General features: G+C 46.3%; 2 protein-coding genes across 2 annotated transcripts; one reads left to right on the forward strand and one right to left on the reverse strand.

Moving 5' to 3' along the window:
• Nucleotides 1-90: 90 nt before the first annotated feature.
• tmem198ab (transmembrane protein 198ab) lies at nt 91-11,989 on the forward strand. Its single transcript, XM_079336814.1, has 5 exons — nt 91-612; nt 9,975-10,235; nt 10,325-10,906; nt 10,986-11,182; nt 11,305-11,989. Exons 2-5 carry the CDS (start codon nt 10,079-10,081, stop codon nt 11,455-11,457), a joined length of 1,089 nt encoding a protein of 362 aa, XP_079192940.1. The 5' UTR covers nt 91-612; nt 9,975-10,078; the 3' UTR covers nt 11,458-11,989.
• A 1,949-nt stretch (nt 11,990-13,938) lies between these two features.
• On the reverse strand, nt 13,939-18,575 carry desmb (desmin b). Its single transcript, XM_079336476.1, has 9 exons — nt 17,474-18,575; nt 16,700-16,760; nt 16,508-16,603; nt 15,657-15,818; nt 15,390-15,515; nt 15,074-15,294; nt 14,895-14,938; nt 14,605-14,693; nt 13,939-14,110 (listed from the first exon to the last, which is right to left on the reverse strand). The coding sequence occupies exons 1-9, from the start codon at nt 18,046-18,048 to the stop codon at nt 14,069-14,071; spliced, it is 1,416 nt and encodes a 471-aa protein (XP_079192602.1). The 5' UTR covers nt 18,049-18,575; the 3' UTR covers nt 13,939-14,068.
• Between the last annotated feature and the right edge of the window lie 1,446 nt (nt 18,576-20,021).

Here is a 20,021-nt window from a genome sequence, read left to right on the forward strand (position 1 = left end):
AAATGTTAGTCTATATGATCAGATGTGTTTTTTTAAAAGGTTTAACGCTGGAAAGATTGATCGATGAGGAAATCTGTATCGTCAATGTATTTGGTGATATTTGAGATGCCTTTAAATCATCAGCCAGAGGGAGTCGCTGCTGAATTTCCTGACTTGTATGTTTTTTTCCAGCTCAGTCAGTAAACGTGATGCAGCCGTTCTCAGGTCTGGACCGTCACTTTTTACAGCGGAGGCCACTTTCTGTTTCCGACGCACAGTGAGGCTCAGTCACCTCCATCCATCCATCCATCCATCCATCCAGACCGGACCACAACCTGGATGCTCCTCTTCTTATTCACATTCTGCACATACAATTCTGCTTTTTATCCGGAATGTCACCCGGGTAACTGTTCATTTAGCCCGGTTTTAACGTGTTTCTCCCCCATGGAGGACTAGTCAGGTCGGGGATCCACCGCCCTGCAGTCTACCGGGCAGAGACGGAGCTCCACAGCGAGGGGAACACACGCAAGTGGAGCAAGGAAACGTTGAAAATGGTCGCTGTTTCGTGCCCAGGAGGCTCATTTTGTCGTCATGTAAACGCGGAAGAGACGCGTCAACCTGTCGGGGATGATGGTGAGTGGCCGATAGACGCGCACCGTGCGTCCCTTTTGTCTCAGACACGCACGCACACACACACACACCTGTATATGGCACAAGATGAAACAGGGGAATTTAATGTCAAATCAACGGGAGGTGAGGCCAGGGTTCCTGAACGCAACATGGGTGTGTTTGTGTCTGTAATTGAGGTCAGCCGGCTGCGCGCGGTGGCGCGCGGTGATGTGTGACCCGGATGGCTAAATCAGAGTCGATCATCTGTCTGAGTCAATTGCTGCTGTCCACAGCAGATGGATGGATAAATAGATGATGTGTTTACAGGACTAACACACATTATCTGAAGAGTGAGCTCTCGAGAGGTTCCTGAAGGGGTCTTAAACAAATTTCGGACCAGTTTTAAACTGAGCGAGGTTTAATATCCCTGTAATACAGGATAACTGGGCTCATTAAACCCTGCTGCCAAATCTGGAATTAAAATTCTCTGTTTAAGCCGCTCAGCTGTGAGATTTTTATTTTTTCCACTGTTCTGTACATTGTTGTTGGATTTTTTTGTTCAGACAACATTTACATAAATCTGTAATTGTAATCTAGTAATCAGCAGATGTACTAATAAACTAGTAATCATAGGAAACATCCAGAGGCTGATAATGAAAGACACCTGTTACGGGTTAAAAGGCCCAGGATGAACTATTTCTGGTGATGGATCTGGATCTGTGACAGGCTCTGGAGGTTGGAGGCACCCGTGGGTCCTCTCTGCATGGTGCGTTTGAGTTCACCTCTTTCATTAGTTTGACGTGAAGCCGGTGAGAGAATAATGTCGGACTCTGTGTTTACTGCTTTTCTCTTCAGACTGGGTGCATCATCTCTTAAACTAAGATAACTCACACTTTAATGATGTCTGTCATATTAATTAGGTTAATTTTAGACGATGTAAGGTCCCATGCATTTGTCCTCAGATGTTCCAGAGCTCTCTGAAATGTGCTACAAGATTATCTTTTGAAGGGACTCGTCTGACAAAATACTTGACTACTTTTTCAGGTGATTAGATTAGAAAAAGTAGAAAAAGCTGAAGCAGCGGAGAATCTATCCTGAGCCCATTCACAACACTCAATCCTACATTTCCCATGATGCATCTTAGTTGTGATTTGTATTTGAAACGTCTCTGCCTTTGCCACAGGGACAAACCTGTCAGACGAGTAATCATGCCATTTGCACACCTCTGGGGGCAGGAAATAGACCAGAATGCATTGCAGCAACAACAACCCAGGTTGAATTCTGATTGAAGAATTCTGACGTTTACTGATGTACCATCATCTATAATCCAGTGCAAGTGAACTGGATTGATGCTCCCACGAAGACCTCTAAAGGCCTTCTGGGTAACGTAGGAAATTGCTTACTGAAGCAGGAGAAGAGAAGTCAAAGTGAAGAGAGACATTTTATCTCAGAAGTCCTGACGTGTTGCGAGCTGTACAGACTGAAGTTATGAAACCGTGAGAGCAGCTGTCTGATAAAAAGCCTTTCGACGGCGCTGCAAAGCTCTTTGTGTATTCGCTGAGTGTCAGCACGCCGTCTTATCAGAGCAGTCAGGCGGCGCAGCTCGAGCTCTGCAGCCTCACTGGAGGAATGAAAACATGTCGCCTCAGATCCAGGAGTGGGTCAACATCTTCAGCATGGAGCTGCTCCTCCTCTCCTCTTTCCTGTCTGTCTGAGTCTGCTGGTTTATTCTCCGGCTGCTGCAGCTTCACCATGATCTAAAGAAGTCCAGTCTCAGCTCAAACTTCAAGCAGGGCTGCTGGCCCATTTCATGTTCACTGTTTCTGTCTGTATTGCAACAGCATGAGCAGCTGTGAGAGAAGCTGCAGCCAGCGTGGAGTTCATGTCAGAGTTTGCTATGAGGCGTTCAGGGTCGAACAGCGATGACGGGACAGACGTGAGCTAATGAGTGTACAGTCTCACACGGTGCGCTGAGACCTGCGGGCGGCTGAGGCCAGATGTTGGTTCAGAGGATGGGAGCTTGTTGATGAGGTGACAGGTGCAGGGAGGCAGAACTGATGAGCGTCTGGACTGCTGCTCGGCCCTTCTGCACCATCAAAACATGCAGCATAGAGTTTGAAACGTGTCCAAGATTAGTTTGCTTACACTCCAGAATCCTATGGTCGTGAAGGTTTTAGTTCCCTCTCAAACGCTGCTTGTTTTGTTTTGATCAGATCAGACTGAAGTGTCTTATATGTTGTTGAGTTTGTAAACTTGTGCAAATATCCTACAGATGATTTTCTATTCTATGAGCTTTCAGCATCACGTTCTGCCTCGCTGCATCATGCAGTGAATTAAAGTTTAGGGTCAAACCTGATTCTTCAAAATGGAGCAGTGGAAGCTACAGAGCACAAAGTCTCACTGCTTCATTATCGTCTCTAGCTGAAGCGTTGGTGAGATAAATAATGAGGCTGATGAGAAGTATTGACCCTCCTGCTGTGTGATCACACACCACATTGCTGTTGGAGGCGTCATGAAAGGGCGAGCAGAGAGCATCATGGGTTATTCCTGCACGTGTCAGGCACTGGCCGCCTTCCTTTCATTACTTATGAGCAAACAAATGTTAGCACATTGCTAAAAGCAACAGAACTCTGCTGCTGTTCAGTTTCCGCACATGAGTGAAACAAAGAGTTCAGACCGATGTTTAGGAAGAAGGCCCCTTCATTCACCCAGAAACACAAAGTGATGCTATGACAGATGCTATGACATCCCCCAACACAACAAGACTATAACTTGACCAAAATAAATCTTATGATTATGTATAAACAAGATGCTCCATTTTGTGCTGCAGGAGAGTTCAGTCTGTTTTGGAGAGCTTCAAATAAAATGTTCATGTTGTTCATGTGAAGTGATAGAAGTTCAGATAAAGAAGCGGAGCTCTGACTGTGCCTTCAGTTTCTCCTCCAGGGGAGCAGGCATCATTGATATTCCTGTGCGGCTCCTGCAGGGTGGCGGCAGACGAGGGAACAGCGAGCTGCTCTGTAGCTATTCAGTCAACCTGAATCGCAGCATTTAGAGGACGTGAAGAAGAGAAGCCTTCATGCTAGGAGGTGATGGTTTTTGGTTGGTGGAAGCCTGAGACATGCTGCAGCAGGTGTGAAGTCACCTGAGAGGAACCTGTGGACTTCAGTGCAGACAGAAGGTGTCAGCGCGGAGAGATTGTAAAAGGCCTGCTGTTAATCCACAGCTCGCATGACCTTGTCTCCGGCCGCTCAACATTCAGTCCAATCTCATTATGTGTGTATCAGCGGCGAGCAGACCAAACAGAGACAAGGATTATCAGTGCTGCTCTGATGGAACAGAGATCAAAGTGAAGACCAGCTCTATTTCTCTTCTTCCTACAGCTCAAACAAAGAAAGTGACATGTAAGAAAAGAACCTTTTAGATCTTTATATGTCAGTGACGTAAAGATGAGTTATCAAGCAAAAACACGTACCAAGGGAACCTTTCCTCTTCTCTTATGGCCTGAAATATGTTTTACCAGGAGTCAGTGTCTGTCATGGACAAAGACCCCAGTGTCTTCCTCCTCCTCCTCCTCCCTCTCTCTTCCTCTCTCTGGTTCTTTTTCTCAGCAGATTCTCCACATTCTGTCAAATCAGAGGAAACAGCATCTGCTCCATTTGGTTTCCTAACTGGAGCAGCCCATTCACTCTGAGCCTTACGTAAGCTGCTAGCTGAGTGTCTGAGGAGGTGTGAGAACGCCTCGGCCTCTCTGCGCCGCCGCACGTGCCTCCATGCTATCGGAGCCGCGTAGGTGTCTGTGGGTGAGAGCCGCTGCTTGCTGTAAATAATATTCATCGTTATGTTGTAGTTCTGAGGTGAGTCACGATCCACAGGCAAGGAGCAAACACTTGATCATACTTTGTTCTTTGCTCATGACTTTAGTTCAGACCTGTAAGTGACTGTCAACAATTGATCAGCAGATTATTTTCTCATTGAAATGGATAAATCAGAACATGCTCATCACAGTTTCACAGAGCTCGGCTTGAAGTCTTTGCTTCTTTTGTACAAAACCCATTGACTCTTATTGTCTGCTGTAAATGACCAAAAAGGCAGCAAATCTCTTCATCGTCTCTGAAGATGACTGAAGTGATGAAAACGTGTCCATCGTTCCCTGGAAAGCAGAACTCCTCTGTCGTCTGGGAGCTGTTGAGTCATGTCATGTTCTGACCTGCTTTATGCCTGACTCAGACACGTGATCACACACACACACGCTGCCCCTGCACACGCTCACGTTTCCACTGTAAGCCCAGCCAGTATTGATTGACATGTGCAGGAGATGATAGATAGGTTAACTGCAGAGCCCATGACGTCAGCAGCCGGTCTTTGCCGGAAGCTGACATGTCGTCTGTGACAAACTGGGCCTTGGTGTGTGAGCGGTGGGACGCTGGCAGCTGGCTCGGGGCTCGTCATGAGCGGGCCTGACTCTGGCAGCTCTCCCACCAGCCTGTTACCTTGGATGAGCAGCACTGGGAGACAGAGAGAGCTCTGTCTGCATCATGTGCTCCGGCTCATTTTCTCATGAAGCTGCCGGCACTCGGACACGATCGTTGAGGGAGGAGAGGTTTGGACATGTTGCAGCCTCGGTCACACCGGCTCATCTTTCAGGTCAGTGATGGAGAGAGGGATGGACCTGAGATCAGCTTAGTATTGGTCCCTGAGTCTGTCCTCTGGATGTCGGCCTGGGTATAGATTATATGTCCTGATCATGAACATCAGTTAAGTTTGATCCTGATGGGACTTTTGCTTCTTCTTAAACATCACTGACTGCTGAACACCTGTTTTTATTAACAGTATAGTATAGTAATAGTATGTCTGCCTCGATGAGATCCTCCATCAAAACTGTAACAGAAAATGTTGTTTGATAAGATTGGACAGTAGCAGGGACTCATGGGAATTGTTGTCTTCCTCTGATGGGACAGAAATGATGGAAGTTACATTTTCCATGAATCTAAAATCTAAAAAAACCAAAACAAATAACGTTCCTTCACAAAATCTGTTGACAGACTGTTTCCTCAGCCTCTGATGTCTGCTGCTGTTTCCTTGTTGTTTTTCACTGTGCAGGTTTACTTTTCCCCTCCTTATCCTCCATCTTTACCTCAGACGAGTCTTTTCATGAATCTTTGTGGTATTTCTCCGGGGTTCTGTTTTTGAAGGTTGGATCGATGTGTGTTTGTTTTTTCTGCACAGCTGGAAGCTCACACAGCAGCAGGCCCAGGATCAGTCACCTCACTCCCACAGTACTCAGTGTTATCCAGGCTTTCAGCGTCAGTCACACCTGTGATACACACATAGTCACATTTGTTAGTTGTTGTTTTCAAATGTGACACATCAACAGATGAGACGGGCACTTGTTGCATTCGAGTAAATTCATTTCTTACAGACTCGAGGTTCAGCTGGCTGTCCGTGCTCTCTGTCTGTCTCAAACCAAAAGGGGAGGAGAATTTGGAACAAATGATAAAAAAATACATCATGAACAGATTGCATGAGTCACAGAGTTATGAAAGCTACACAGCCCTCTGTGCTCGCAGCACAAGCTGACATGAGAAAAACGCTGAGCGTGTCGCAGACTGATCAAGAGACAGATGCTCAAATGTGATGCTCAGAAGTCATGGAGGTGACAAAACAACACACTGAAAATGCCATCAAACACACAGAGTGAGTGTAAATAAGCAGTCTGAAAGGCTTCACCTCTGCAGATGTTCTCTGACAATGCATGAATGAATCAGTGTCTGCATATTTAGTGAAAGAAAAGTCTTTTAGACTCATGTAAGGCATGATCACAGGAGCAGAAATGATTTGAAGTACAGATATAGACTTCTCTTACAGCAGTGGACTCTTCCTGTCGGCGCTCTGTTTCAGTCATTTCACTTATAAATGGTCTTTTCTTCCACGCTCGAAGCAAAGACTGATGAAACTTGTGTTCACTTTATGTGGAGTTATGGAACAAGCTGAGTTTGAGGGGTCTAAAAATAGTCGCCACGTGGATGAAAAACTCTTTTCAACCACGCTGTAAGCATGACATTGAACTGCCCTCTGAAATATCCCAACCTGACTGATTGACTCTGTGCAGCATCAACACGGAGCTGCAGGATGGTGATGTGCGTGCGTGTGTGCGTGCGTGCGTGCGTGCGTGCGTGCGTGCGTGCGTGCGTGCGTGCGTGCGTGCGTGTGTGTGTGTGTGTGTGTGTGTGTGTGTGTGTGTGTGTGTGTGTGTGTGTGTGTGTGTGTGTGTGTGTGTGTGTGTGTGTGTGTGTGTGTGTGTGTGTGTGTGTGTGTGTGTGTGTGTAAAAGTTCTTTGTCAGAATTTCCTGCAAGCCCTTGAAGACATCCACCTTGTTTTCAGAGCATGCCACATGTGAACAAGCACACACATGACAAGATGTTCTTGACATGATGACACGTATGCAACATGTGATAAACTCACACTGCTTCATCCCTGCAGAGACGGAGCTGTGATACAAAGGGCGGCGAGCTGGGATGTAGACTTGGACATGTAGGTCAGACCTGATGCAGCATGTGCTTCTCATCCCGTCTGGGTATTAATAGACGTTGTGTTTTTATTCATGAAACGGCCTCGTCTTGTTTTCAGCTGCCACAGACTGATGATGTCATCACGGGGAGCGCCTGCACATCTGTGTCAGTGTGTCCTGGTCTGACTGGCTGATCCTGCTGAACCAGGCTCAACTTTAACTTTGAACCTCTGTGTTGGCTTTTCCAGTGAAGGGGAGAGATTTGACTTTTTTTGTTTTCATTTCATTGTCGGCAGCTGATTGAAAACCTGTTTTATTCATTGGAACGATTAAAGTCTTTGCACCAAATTGAAAATATCAAAGACCTTCACACTCCATCTGACAGACAGACGACGAGTTAGAGAATGTGGCTGCTTTCACAAGTGGTTGCATCTTTCTCCTTGGACACTATGAATCATTTGGAGGCTCATTATGGGAGAGAGCATCATCGAGAGATGTCAGGAAATGAGCGGAGACAGAGGAGAGGGAACACTGCAGAAAAGGTCTCCAGCCCTTTGAACGTGTGAGGCTTCACTTTTTTAACTTTATTTGAAACGCATATTTACTTTGTCTATTTTTTGACCTTTTTAAACACAGCAGATATAATATAGAACAATAAACCAGCTGTATACTCCATACATATGAACACAGTCGGAGGAAACAGACAAGGCCATTGATTGGCTCTCATGCTGTTGCTATGGGAATTTAAGCTGCGCTTTCATTGGTCAGGCTTTGGACAAGAGCCAACAGCATCCTTGTGTAGTCATGGCAACAGACAGGAAGCCGGTCGGGAGGAGAAGAGCGATGTTGTTGTTTTGTTCCTGCAGCTGATCGGGAAGCTGCTCTGTGCTGGTTTTATTTGATCTCTGCCTGCAAACATAAAAACTACACGTTTTGATCTGCAGGACAAAATAGCTTAAAGCCTTAGCACACACACACACACACACACACACACACACACACACACGGGTTCACTCGGCCATGACCTGGTAATCTTCTTCTGAGAGATGATTATTAATACGACATGTTTGGATAAAAATGTGGAAAGAATGTGTGTTCAGTGAGAGAGTGTGTGTGTGTGTGTTGGAGGATTGCCAGTGCTTTTGCATGTGTGTGTGAAGTCTTTATCAGCCTCTTCCAACTCACTGTTTCTATTATTATGCAAATGATTCTGTGTCAAACAAGCACAATACAGCCGACATAGTTTTCTACAACCTCAGTCATTTGTCTGCAGCACAGTTACTGTCCCTCATTTCACTTTCTTTTGTCTTCTGCCTCAAAGCAGTGGAACAAAAGTATGTATTGAACGGCTGCGCTGACAGAATACAACTTTAAAGTTCCTCCTGCTGCTTCCAAACACCAGGATTCGCATGTGAGCAAAAATAACTAAAATAAAATAACTAAAATAATAAACAAACAAGATAGAGCATGTTAAGAAGTACATGGGTGTTGTTAGTGTGCACATTTTAATCATCATGATTCACCTCTCCATGACTCAATCCTCTGGGAGAAGTTTAACAAGAGACGGGAGGAGTGACGAGCGTGGGAGCAAGGAGGAGAAAGTAGAGCAAAGGCCTCAGTGAAGGAAGATTAGGTAGGATGTGTGAGAGAAAGGAAGCAAAGGAAGCGAGAATTAAAGGGAGGATATGAGGGAAAGAGGGATAGAAGAGCTCATGACTATCTGAGAGCAAAGTTCCCCAGACGAGAGTTGCATAAGCAACTTTGACCCAGAAACCCTCCACAGTCAGACTGAACCGAGCTCACCCCGAGATGGAGAGAAGAAAAACAGCCGACGGGAGGGAGCGAGGGAAGGAGGTGAAAGTGTAAAGTGAGCATCCTTCTCCATTGTTGTGTTTTGTTCATGTGTAACTGTTCTTAGTATGTTCGACATGCATCTATCATGTGTGTTTTTGAGTAGAAGCTATACTCATGCCCCGTCTCTTCTCGTAGAATACACCGACATGACTCTGTGTAATATTCAGTGGTTTGATGAAACAAAGCCTTTTATGAAGGTGCAGCTGAGTGAAACAGACTGAGGAGGATTTGAAGGAGGACAGCAGGGTGAAAGAAGGAGAGCTTCAGCAGGCACGTCAGGACACGCAGTGCTGCTGCAGGTCTCTGACAGATGTAAAGAAAAGAAAAACACACAAACAAAGACGGCAAATCCAGGCACATTTATTTACAGAGGAGCTAACAGGAAGGTAAACAAAGGGAAAGGAAACGTAAAGAAAGCAAGAGGACAGACGGCTCTGTGAGAATAGAGAATGAGATGAACTCAAGCACATAATTATGAATGAAAAAAAAGTAGCAACAGCCCTTTAAATGTCTCCTGAATGAAACGCAGAAAGAGAGAGAGAGAGAGAGAGCTGCTTTGATTGCCCTCGTCCACCCAGCTCAAACACCTCCTGTTATCTGGGCTATTATTATCTTCTGTTTCCGCTGTCGGGATGCCAAACTCTGTGTGTGTGTGTGTGTGTGTGTGTGTGTGTGCGTGTGCGTGTGTGTGGACTCCAAACAAAATGATTTTATCGGACTGCGGATTTAAAGCCACTTTATTAAAAGTGTAACTCTTCTTTGTCGATGTTCCTGGCAGGGTTGTTAATCCTTTTTCATGGGTAAGCTGTTTGAATTTTAAGCACTTCACTGCCAAAGTGAGTGTGGAATAATCCCGTCAGTTGTAAGAGTGATGCTGTACAATAAAGGCGATATTTGGAGCATGCAGAGATTTTAAAGACAGCGGACATTATGAGGCGTTTTCATGAACGTTCAGCAGCGTGGTGGTGATGATGATGATGATGATGATGAAGGTGATTTTCCCTCCCCTCTATTCGACAGGAGAACATATGCGGCTGGGTGGTGCCCCATAACCTCCCCTGTCCCTCGCCTCCCACCTGATCTCCTCTCATCCTCCGCCTCTCCTCTCTGGCGCCCTGGTCACCATGGCGACCACCCTGGATACGATGCTGGCCCATCCTGACCAGGAGCTAAGTCCTGAGCGACTGGATGGCTGCGGGGACTCTGCTGGCCGCTACAAGGTGGTTCCCTCTGTGGTCTGCTCCATGTGCTGTCTCTTCGGCATTATTTACTGCTTCTTTGGTGGGTCTGAAGCTTTTCGCACTGATGCTGCAGTGGATTCATTTCTTCATTTTACAGTCGTGTAATAAGCTTTCTTCTTTTGACTTCAGGCTATCGCTGCTTCAAAGCTGTGATGTTTCTGACAGGACTGATGTTTGGCTCTGTCGTCATCTTCATGCTCTGCTACAAGGAGCGCGTGCTGGACACCCAGCTGAGCGTGGAGGCCTCAGTGGGCATCGGCCTTGGCATCGGCACGCTCTGTGGCCTGGTCACCATGCTGGTCCGCAGCGTTGGCCTGTTTATGGTGGGCTTGCTGCTGGGCCTGCTGGTGGCTGTGGCCACCTTGGTGGGAATGGAGGAGCTTACCGACAGCCCGCCACGCTCCGTCTGGGTGCCCCTGGGCGTGCTGCTTGGCTTGGGCATGCTGTTTGCCGTGCTTACCCTGCAGTGGCAGCGCCTCTTCACCACGCTGTCTACAGCTATGTTCGGTGCAGCAGTCATCACTGTAGCAGTGGACTACTTTGTGGAGCTCTTTGCCCTCGTGCTGTACATGTATGAGCGAATAAAAGCAGCTCCTGGAAAGCCTGTATGCTGGATCACGTGGGTGGTGCTGGGGGTGTGGCCTGCACTCACCCTGCTGGGCGTCATAATCCAATGGAAGGTGACGGCTGAGGGCTACTCCCATACTAAGGGTGAGGAAAAGGGTGCATGCTGATTACAAAAGTAGAAGCTAAATGTGTGTACTTCTTAACCTCCCTCTGTCCTCCGCAGTCATCATCAGCCGGCAGCAGAGGAGGATGCAGGTGATGAGGATTCGTCAACGGGATGACCGCCATCGTAAGAAGAAGAAGAAGCAGCAGCAGCAGGGCTCCACCTCCTCCAACCAGGCCAAACAGCTCCATGTTGAGCCCGCCTACCGACGCAAACCCAACCCCATACGCCGCTACGACACAGATGTCCTATCGCCTGTGAGGGGCCTTGATATTTTCTTTTTTCATGTTGCTGGTAGTTGTTTTTGGTGTTCCCTGTTATTATTGTCTTGTGTTCATTATATTTTTTTCACGCTCTCATTCTCTTCTGCCACATCCAGAGCTACATCCAGAGTTTCAGAGAGCGGCAGGTGCAGGGGCAGCCCTTCCCCAGCCGGCTGGTTGGAGGACCTCACACCGTGGTGGATGTTGGCTATGACTGTGGCCCCTCAGCACCCCTCACTGGAGCGGCAGGACCGTCACTACGGGTCTGACCACTCCTTCACCTGAACACACCACTTGAAAAGGGAGACACATGACTACAATCACAACCTCACGAGGGTGAAATCACACCTGTGTTCTAACAAACCACCACTGGGTTTCAATACAACATTATCTGAGTTTAGCCACACCCTTAAGAGAAAGAAAACATAGTCATGGCTGGATTAACCCAAAATGCAAGATTTTATTTTTGAGTAATTATATTTGGGCTTCTTACTGAAGTTTCCAGTGTGGTGCAGAGGTTTGGTTTACCTCTTTTCACTGACTCTCAGTAGGTAAAAATGCACACTTGCTTGTATGCACTTAGAAAATGATGAAGAGCCGCTACAGTCTTAAAGGTTGACGTGAAAACCGAGAGCAGCCTGCTGTACCCGGCTGAAATCAAACCCATCAGGGATCGCAGTTTCAGTCCAAACACGCCTCAGGTTTAAACACAGGCATTGTATGAAAACCTAAATACGACTTTGCCTGAGTCAAGCGTGCTGTCTCCACCACTGATGCTGCAGAAGAAACGTGTCCCTCAGCCTGTAGGGATCTAAGACGTCCAACAGAGATCATCTATAAATGGAAGTAAGGGCCCTCTTATGGAAACTGGGATCTTTTTATTTGCTCTCTGTGCCATCTGAACAACAAACGAGGGAGTTGTCTCTAATGCTGATCTTCAAGCTGGGAAACCTTTCGTCACCCCTGGTGCTGGACAATGCACTTCCTCAAGCATAAACTGCTCCCCGTTGGCGAGGGAATCTGTTTTTAACGGGTGCCTTGCCCCTCCATGGACTGCACCGTGCATCAAAGGGAGGGCGGTTACTGGCAGATCCCCCATCAGTGGCTTTTTTTTGCATTAAATTTGATCACAGAAGGATTTCTCAAGGGGGAAGCCATTGAGCTCCAATAAGCAGGGTAAAAAATGTCAGCTTGTTGTCTTCACAGATGCCTGGATGTATGAGGAGGATTTACGTTAAGCTGACAACAAGAAAGCCGTATTTACACTGGCACTCAGCCGAGGTTTCACATGACACATACAGAAAAAGATTTGGAGAAATTCCATATTTCTTTTTACAACCTGAATTTAATCCCTGAAGTGCAAAATGTTAATCTGAACCCCATTATTTAGATTCCCAGCAGAGTTTGATTCCACTGAAACACATATTTAACTCCTCCTTCCTTGGATGAATTCAGTTGGCTCTTTCAAAGTGTCTCCACCTCGCCGTTTCAAAACTTCAAGGAAATCAAAGAACTTCCCACTGCAATCAATTTTTAAAATCAAGTGGAAGCTACAAATCAAACCTCGGGCGAGCGACCTTTGTGTCGGCTCACATCTCACAATGTGAAGACAATTGATTGATTAGAAAACGTCCTTTCTGAAGTGGTGCGGGCTGAGATGCGAGTGTAAATGAGGCTCAGCGGGTGTGACTGATAAATGTGGCCATACCGACTTGTACTTAGACCGACTAATCCTTCCAACATGTGCATTGATTTTCTTTATTCGGGACGATATAACGTTTATGTCACCAGTGAAAATGTGAATACTTAATCTTTGACCTTTTTAAAAGAAACACAACGTGGGGATGTGTATGGTCCTTTTATAAGATTCATCTCTGGGAAACAGAAATGCATGAACTGACCCCTCTGTGCCCCCCCCCCCCCCCCCCCCGGCTTCGTTTAAGCCTCCACTGATCACCCCCCCCCCCCCATAATGTGCATCAGTGTGAAATTTGTACATAAACACAGCACTTACTAACTTTTTTTGTTACTTTTTCTTAGAAATCTAATTTAATTGAGAAAAGTTCTTTTCCTGTGGGATGTATTTATTTACTGACTTATTTATTTCTAGTTCCACTCTGTAAAGGAGAGTGCAATGTCTTCACTGTAGGCCGGCAACTCCATGCCTTTTTTTTTTTTAATTGAATTATGACTATGATTATTAAAGCATGTGTTCCTATGGGCCTGTACACGATCAATGCGTCTGAGTCGTCCTTAAGCTCAACAATCAGCTGGAACAAGAACTTCACTTTTATTAGCAATTAATATTTGAAGGTCAGATGGGATGACCTTCCCTGAAAACAAGCCCCCTCCTCCTCTTCTCTCTCTGTCCTTTGTTTCATCACCTCTTCTCTCTCGCTTCATCTCCAGACCACTTTTAATCTCTTTATCTTCTCATGTTATCTGTCCTTTCTGCGTCCCTTTATTCATGAGCTCGAACACACACACACACACACACACACACACACACACACAGTATTTTCATTATAAATGCTCCTGATTGAATTTAACTGTCTATTTTTGACATTTTAAACAAAACGAGGAGGCTGCCTGAAATGCTCCTGTAGTCTGTCTTCGATGTTTGATATGTTGTTTTCATGTAAAGCTGCACACAGGTTTTTGGTGTTCAGCTAAAAGCAGAGCCAGAACCCATCCTGCTTCATATTCACTAATGAGTGACCTCTGAACAAAACCAGTAGAGGCCATGATGATGACTTTTTACAGTCATGATTTTTTCTGGTTTTATTTGTATATCTTTTCTGTTTTGTTATCTCCGCCTCTCTGTCTCAGGGCAGGAAAGATGTGCTCTGCGTTTCTTCTTCTCTTATCTTCTGCAGATCCTTACATGATGTCTTGCTGGTGCTGCGTCGACTCGCTTACAACCTGCAGGGCGGATACACGGGAGTCATGAGATGTTCAGAGGTAGAAGAAATATCAGCACAAAGGCTCTCTGAATAAACTTCAGACTGCTTTGATTTCTTTTTCTTGTTCCAAAAACCCAAAAGTGTCAAATGTTGGGACTTTACTGCGAAAGGTAGAAAAATAAAGCGGCACACGTCATCAACAGTCTGCAGAGCTGCACAGGGAGGTGGTGATGTAAAACACAGTCTGACTAATGAGCTTTTATTAAATATGAAGGAGCGACCTGTGTGAACACGTCTGTGACGTATTCCCAGGAAGCTGTGGGTGTAGTGTGTTTCAGATGGGACAGGATGTTTGTTTGGAGGCGGCACCCTGTGAACTAGTCCGTGCATGTGTGTGGGGGCGTTTACTTGGAAAAATCACAAATTCCTTCTTGGTGATATGAAAACAGCATGCGGCTGTCAGATGGTTAAAACAAACTGATCTGTACGTGCTGAAGTGTTTCTGTGTTTTACCTCTCCATCGCGGGTTTCGATGGTCTTGATGAGGACGGTTTTCTTTGAATGCTTCTCAGAGGAGCGCTGCTGGTGCTCGGGGCTGGTCTCTGTGAAACACATCAACATAAAGATGACAAAAAGTCATGTTGTATCATTAATCAGTCCCTCCATCTCTCAGATCACTCCATGTGGAGGTGAACAGATCTGTGCATTGGTCCCGTACACTGAATCATTTTTAGACTTTATGTTGGCTGTAGTGAAATATGTCCTCTAGTGGTGTGTTCAAGGAACAGCAGGTGTGTTCTGACCTCTGAAGCTCAGAGTGGAGTAGCTCTGCACAGGCAGGGTAATCCTGCACACACAGAAAGAGAAGTGTTGAAAACAGGATGCATTAATCATTATTCTGTCATGATCAAGCTTTCTTATATCCAGGAAGCTGATTCCAGTTTGCCTGTAACACATGACAGGCCTTTGCCTCCAGCATCACCTGCTCTCCTCCCCTTCCAGCAGCTTCCTGTAGGTGGCGATCTCCATGTCGAGGGCCATCTTGATGTTCAGCAGGTCCTGGTACTCTCGAAGATGGCGTGCCATCTCATCCTTCATGTTGGCGATCTCTGCCTCCAGCCGGGTGATGGTGTCCTGGAAACCACCCGCATCACGTCCATGACGGTCCTCCATGTCCCTCATCTGCCTCATCAGGGACTCATTCTGGGTTGGATGAAGAGACAGGTGTGACATACAGAAGTGTTTGAAAATGATGAGGCACAGATTGAATGTGTCATCGCTGTGTGTCAGAGACGTACGGTGCCTTTGAGCGAGTCAATCTCGCACGTGTAAGCCTGGATCTGATGTCTGAACTCCATGGTCTCCTGCCGGGCCTGCTTCAGGGCCTCGTTGTTCTTGCTCACCGCCTGGTTGAGGTCGGACACCTGAAGTGATAAAGCTCAGTTATTCCTGGAACTACTGCTTATGCCTCTGCGATGTAGAAAGGGAACTATCTTTCTAATAATTTATCATTTGCAAAATAAAACCTCCAATGTTGTAATGTTAACAATCCCTCCATGTTTCACCTTTGACTTGTACCAGTCCTCAGCCTCTGCTATGTTCTTTGCAGCGATGCCTTCGTACTGGGCTCTGATGTCTCTCAGTGCTGCTGTCAGATCCGGTTTGGACATGTCCATCTGGATCTGCACCTGAGTCTCCTGCATCTGAGTCTGCAACTCGCGGATCTCCTGCAGGATGAGGGGGGAGGAGTCAGGTGAGACGGAGGTCAGAGCAGTGCTGTGGATGGTTTTGTGGGGATTGATGGGTGTGTGTTGGCTCAGAAGAGATTAAAGGGGGAATCACTGCCAACCAGTAACAACCAGAGAAGAATTATTAACAAGATCCAGCCGATATTTAACAAGGGTAGTTTAAACTTCCTGAATTCTTCACACGTAGTCAAATGTAGCTCAAACTGCTCTCTTCAGACGTCTTATGCAGCACAATATTTTTGGATCCACCCTGAAGCCACGCGCACCTCTCAGCAGCTGTGGGTGCTGCGTCGTCAACACTCTGATAGCAGCCCTGAAGAAGCTTGCAATCACGCTACTTACACTGCAGCAGCCACTTGGCATGGTGTCGCTATCACAGGGAAGTCTGCAGGCTGGAAACACTCACAAACTCACCATTACTTCTGTGAACATTACACTGACTTCAGTTCATTTCCTGGGCGCTCACCCAAGAAATAACATCGACAACTGAGCCAACAGCCAGCTTTTTTCCTGCACACTTTCACTGGTCTTTAGTCAGAAATATATTAATATTTAAACCTATATGTTGCACTATTCCTTCAAATATCTCAATGAACTTGTTGAGATCCCTCTTATATTAAAGTGTACATATTGTCAAGCTGTCCTTTCGAGAGAAAGAAAGAGAGAACCTCTTCATGGATCTTCTTCAGGAAGGCGATCTCCTCCTGCAGCGTCTCGATGCGTCTCTCCAGGTCCAGACGAGCCAGAGTGGCAGCGTCCACATCCTGCAACAGTTTGGTGGATTCGTCATGTCGTAACATACAACCCTTGGTATGATATGGTGAAAAAACACTTGACTGGAGCACTTTATAAAGACTCACCGCCCTGAAAGCAGCCAGGTTGTTTTCTGCCTCTTCTTTCTCAAGGATTTCTTCCTGGAGTCTGCAGCAGATCAGTGCAAAATTACTTTTTCTAAAAAAGCATTTCTTTCAGACGAATCATCTGCACTGTGATGCCAGAGACAAAAGTTCACATCATTTCTGATGGTTTTTAATCCTCTTTTGCACTGAGCAGATGCTCGTCTTATTTATTAAGCCATCCTTGAATCAAAATGCACTGAGACGTCAAAGAAGAGTCTTCCCATATTGCATCCATTAAACTCCCCTGTATAAAGCTCTGCACAGAAACCTTAAACCCAGGATAAACCCTCGTTTTTATTCAGATCTGAGGAAAAGTGTTTTAATCCTCATGATGGAGCTTTCATTGATCGTCATCACTTGTCCTCCCCCTGACTCTTTATAAAACCTTGGATGTAAAGCACAGAGAGAAGAAGAGAAAGGGCAGATCGTTGGATGTCCTGCAGATATGTGGGAGCTCGTTCCTCTCCTTTTAAAGAGTCACACACTGTAAACATGCTGAGCGTGTGGAGGGGGGCGTTTGTGAGGGAGGAGCGCACGTCAGACTCTTTTAATAGGCACGATACTCATCAATCATTTTTATAGTTAACTTCTCGCAGAGTGTTCTGACTTCAGATTCAGCAGCAGACGAATGTCTTCAACACAAGAAGCATCCCGACACGATCTGACGCACACGTTTATGCACATGACTCTCATCTTAAAGAGACATACACACACTCTTCATATTGCCCCTCCTACCTTAGTTTGAGCTTGTCCAGGTCGTCAATCAGGTTGTCTCGCTCCACTTCTATGCGTGACCTCTGATTGGTCAGGATCTCCACCTGCCTCCTCAGCTCGTTCATCTCCTCCTCATACAGGTCGGCGATGCGTGTTGGCTCACGTCCCCGCAGGCGCTCCACCTCCACAGACATCGCCTGGTTCTGCTGCTCCAGGAAGCGGACCTTCTCAATGTAGCTGGCAAAACGGTCGTTCAGGTGTTGCAGCTCTGCCTTCTCATTGGTCCTTGTGGTCAAGAACTCCTGGTTGAGGGCGTCAGCCAGGCTAAAGTCCAGTGTCTCACCCATGCCGGCATAGGAGCGCCCGACTGAGACCCGGGAGGCCCCCAAAGGCTTCCCATGGTAGCTGGAAGAGACCCGGTAGACTGGTGTTGAGCTGGACCGGGTCACCTCATAGACCCTGGAGGTGGCATGACCCCCACCGCTGCCAGCATGGCCCAGCATGGAGCGGTTGAGCGAGGGGGAGGCGTAGCTGCCATGGCCAAAGTGTCGGCGGTAAGAGGAGGCGGTTTGGGCTGAGGAGCTGTAGGAGGCCATGATGGACGGAGCCTGATCAGGGCTGCAGCTAAGGAGAGCACTGAAGAAGAACTTACTATCCTCAACTATTTGTAGATACCCCCTCCCTCTCTTTTTGACAACTCCCCCTTTAAACTTCCCTCCCTGAGATGCTCTCGACCCCCTCTCTTCTGTGTTTGTCTTTTTTCACCTATCCAACTTTTTTCTTTTTCTTTTCTGTCTTCCAACCCTTCTCCTTCTCCCACACTCCCTTTTTCTTCTTCTCTTGTTCATTTTCTGCCAACTCCCTCTCTACATCATTTCTAAAGTTTTTCCCACCGTATTACCATTTTCAGCTCTCCTCCCCCTCATCTTCCCTATCTTTCACTTTATGAATTAATAATTTGTCTCACTTCCATCTTGCTCCCCTTTTCTTCCCTCGTATCCAATTATCAAGATTTTTAAGCCAGGAAGTCATTTTAACAATGTGTGACGCTGACAAAGTTGCACTAGTTGTCATAGAAATGTCTGAAACTTAAACTCAAACAACACAAGCGAACCCTGCCAAAATAAATCGAGACATTATCCTTTTGGTTCTAACCCAACCACAGCATTGTGCTTTCATCAAGCCTCTGTTGCTCCACAAAGACTACTGTGTCTCCTTCCACTGCTCAGACCCAACACTGATTACTCCAGAAACCTGCCTTGCAAAATGAGTGCAGTTGAACTTTAAGCCCTCTCTATCCGATGCCAAGACTGTGGTCTCGTTTAGATAAAAAAGCAAAGTGTCTGTCAGTGTGGTCTGAACATCTTGAAATGTGCTCCAAGAGGATCAGTGCAGGTGATCAAGATAAGGATTGTACAAATGCTGTTGTGTACTTTAAAACATGACCAAAACTGTTTTCATCCCTGAGTTTAACCAAGTGTTTGAGACGTCATAATCCATGTGAATGAACAACCTGTTTACATGAGAGGACCTGTGTTCGTTCCTCTGTGATCTCACGACATAACAATGTGAGGATGCAGGGATGGACGGTGACTTCCAGAGCTTTGTATCTTCCTCACATGGTGAAGCTGTTCGGGGGGGTGGCTTTACCAAACCTGCCTTAAAAAGGAAAACTATCCCAGCCTGTGTGACTGTGACAGAGAGGTTCAGCATGTGCCTGCAGCAGGAGAAAGCTGCATTTACAAACAGTGTGTGCCACTTATGATGATAACTCTAAAGTATTCCTACATCCCAGCAGACTCCAACATGCTCTGAGGTTCAATCAGCTGCTGGTGAAATGTTGAAAGGCCAAACACTGTAGGGTGCTGTCACCAGCTAAGACTAGAGACACTGTCAGTTCAGATCTTTTCATTGGTGCCATTTTATTGATCATATTGTATAACATTGCTTCGTTATGAGTCCATATCATTTCCTCTTGGCCTAATGGAGACTAAATGTCAGAAATCTTGCAGCAGTAGAGTTATGAGATGTGTCTTATTGCTGTCGCCATGGACTACACAGGTGTTACTGATGCCTTTAATTAATGCTGCGAGATGTTCAGAGGTCAGGTCAGCACTGTGCCGTGCTCGGCTACTTACTGCAGCAATTACTTGGAAGATGAAACAGGGGAGCCATCATTAACATTATTGATGATAATGTTAAGTGTCAAACATCCCCCACAGCAAGGCCTGTTTCTTTCTCTCTGGGGGCTCTAAAACAAGATTTCAGGTCATTTTACCCGTCAACAATCCTCCCATGTACCAGCATAATTACAGCACAGTCGGATACCGGTGTTATTCACAGCATGACGACACTCCCACTGCTGCTCGCAAACCTAATAATAGTGTGTGTTCCTTCATCACCCTGGGTTTCCTCAAGAACAGAAGCGACTCTGTTAGCTGACATCAGGAGTAAACACCTCTTCATCACTTTCATCCTATCCTCTCAGTCTCCCCGGCCTCCTCCTTCTCCTCCCTCATTGTTTAGGACTATATATGGCTGGTTCCCGTGGTGATGATACCTTGATAAA

Source organism: Symphodus melops (genome assembly GCF_947650265.1).
Source record: "Symphodus melops genome assembly, chromosome: 23".
NCBI lineage: Eukaryota > Metazoa > Chordata > Actinopteri > Labriformes > Labridae > Symphodus > Symphodus melops.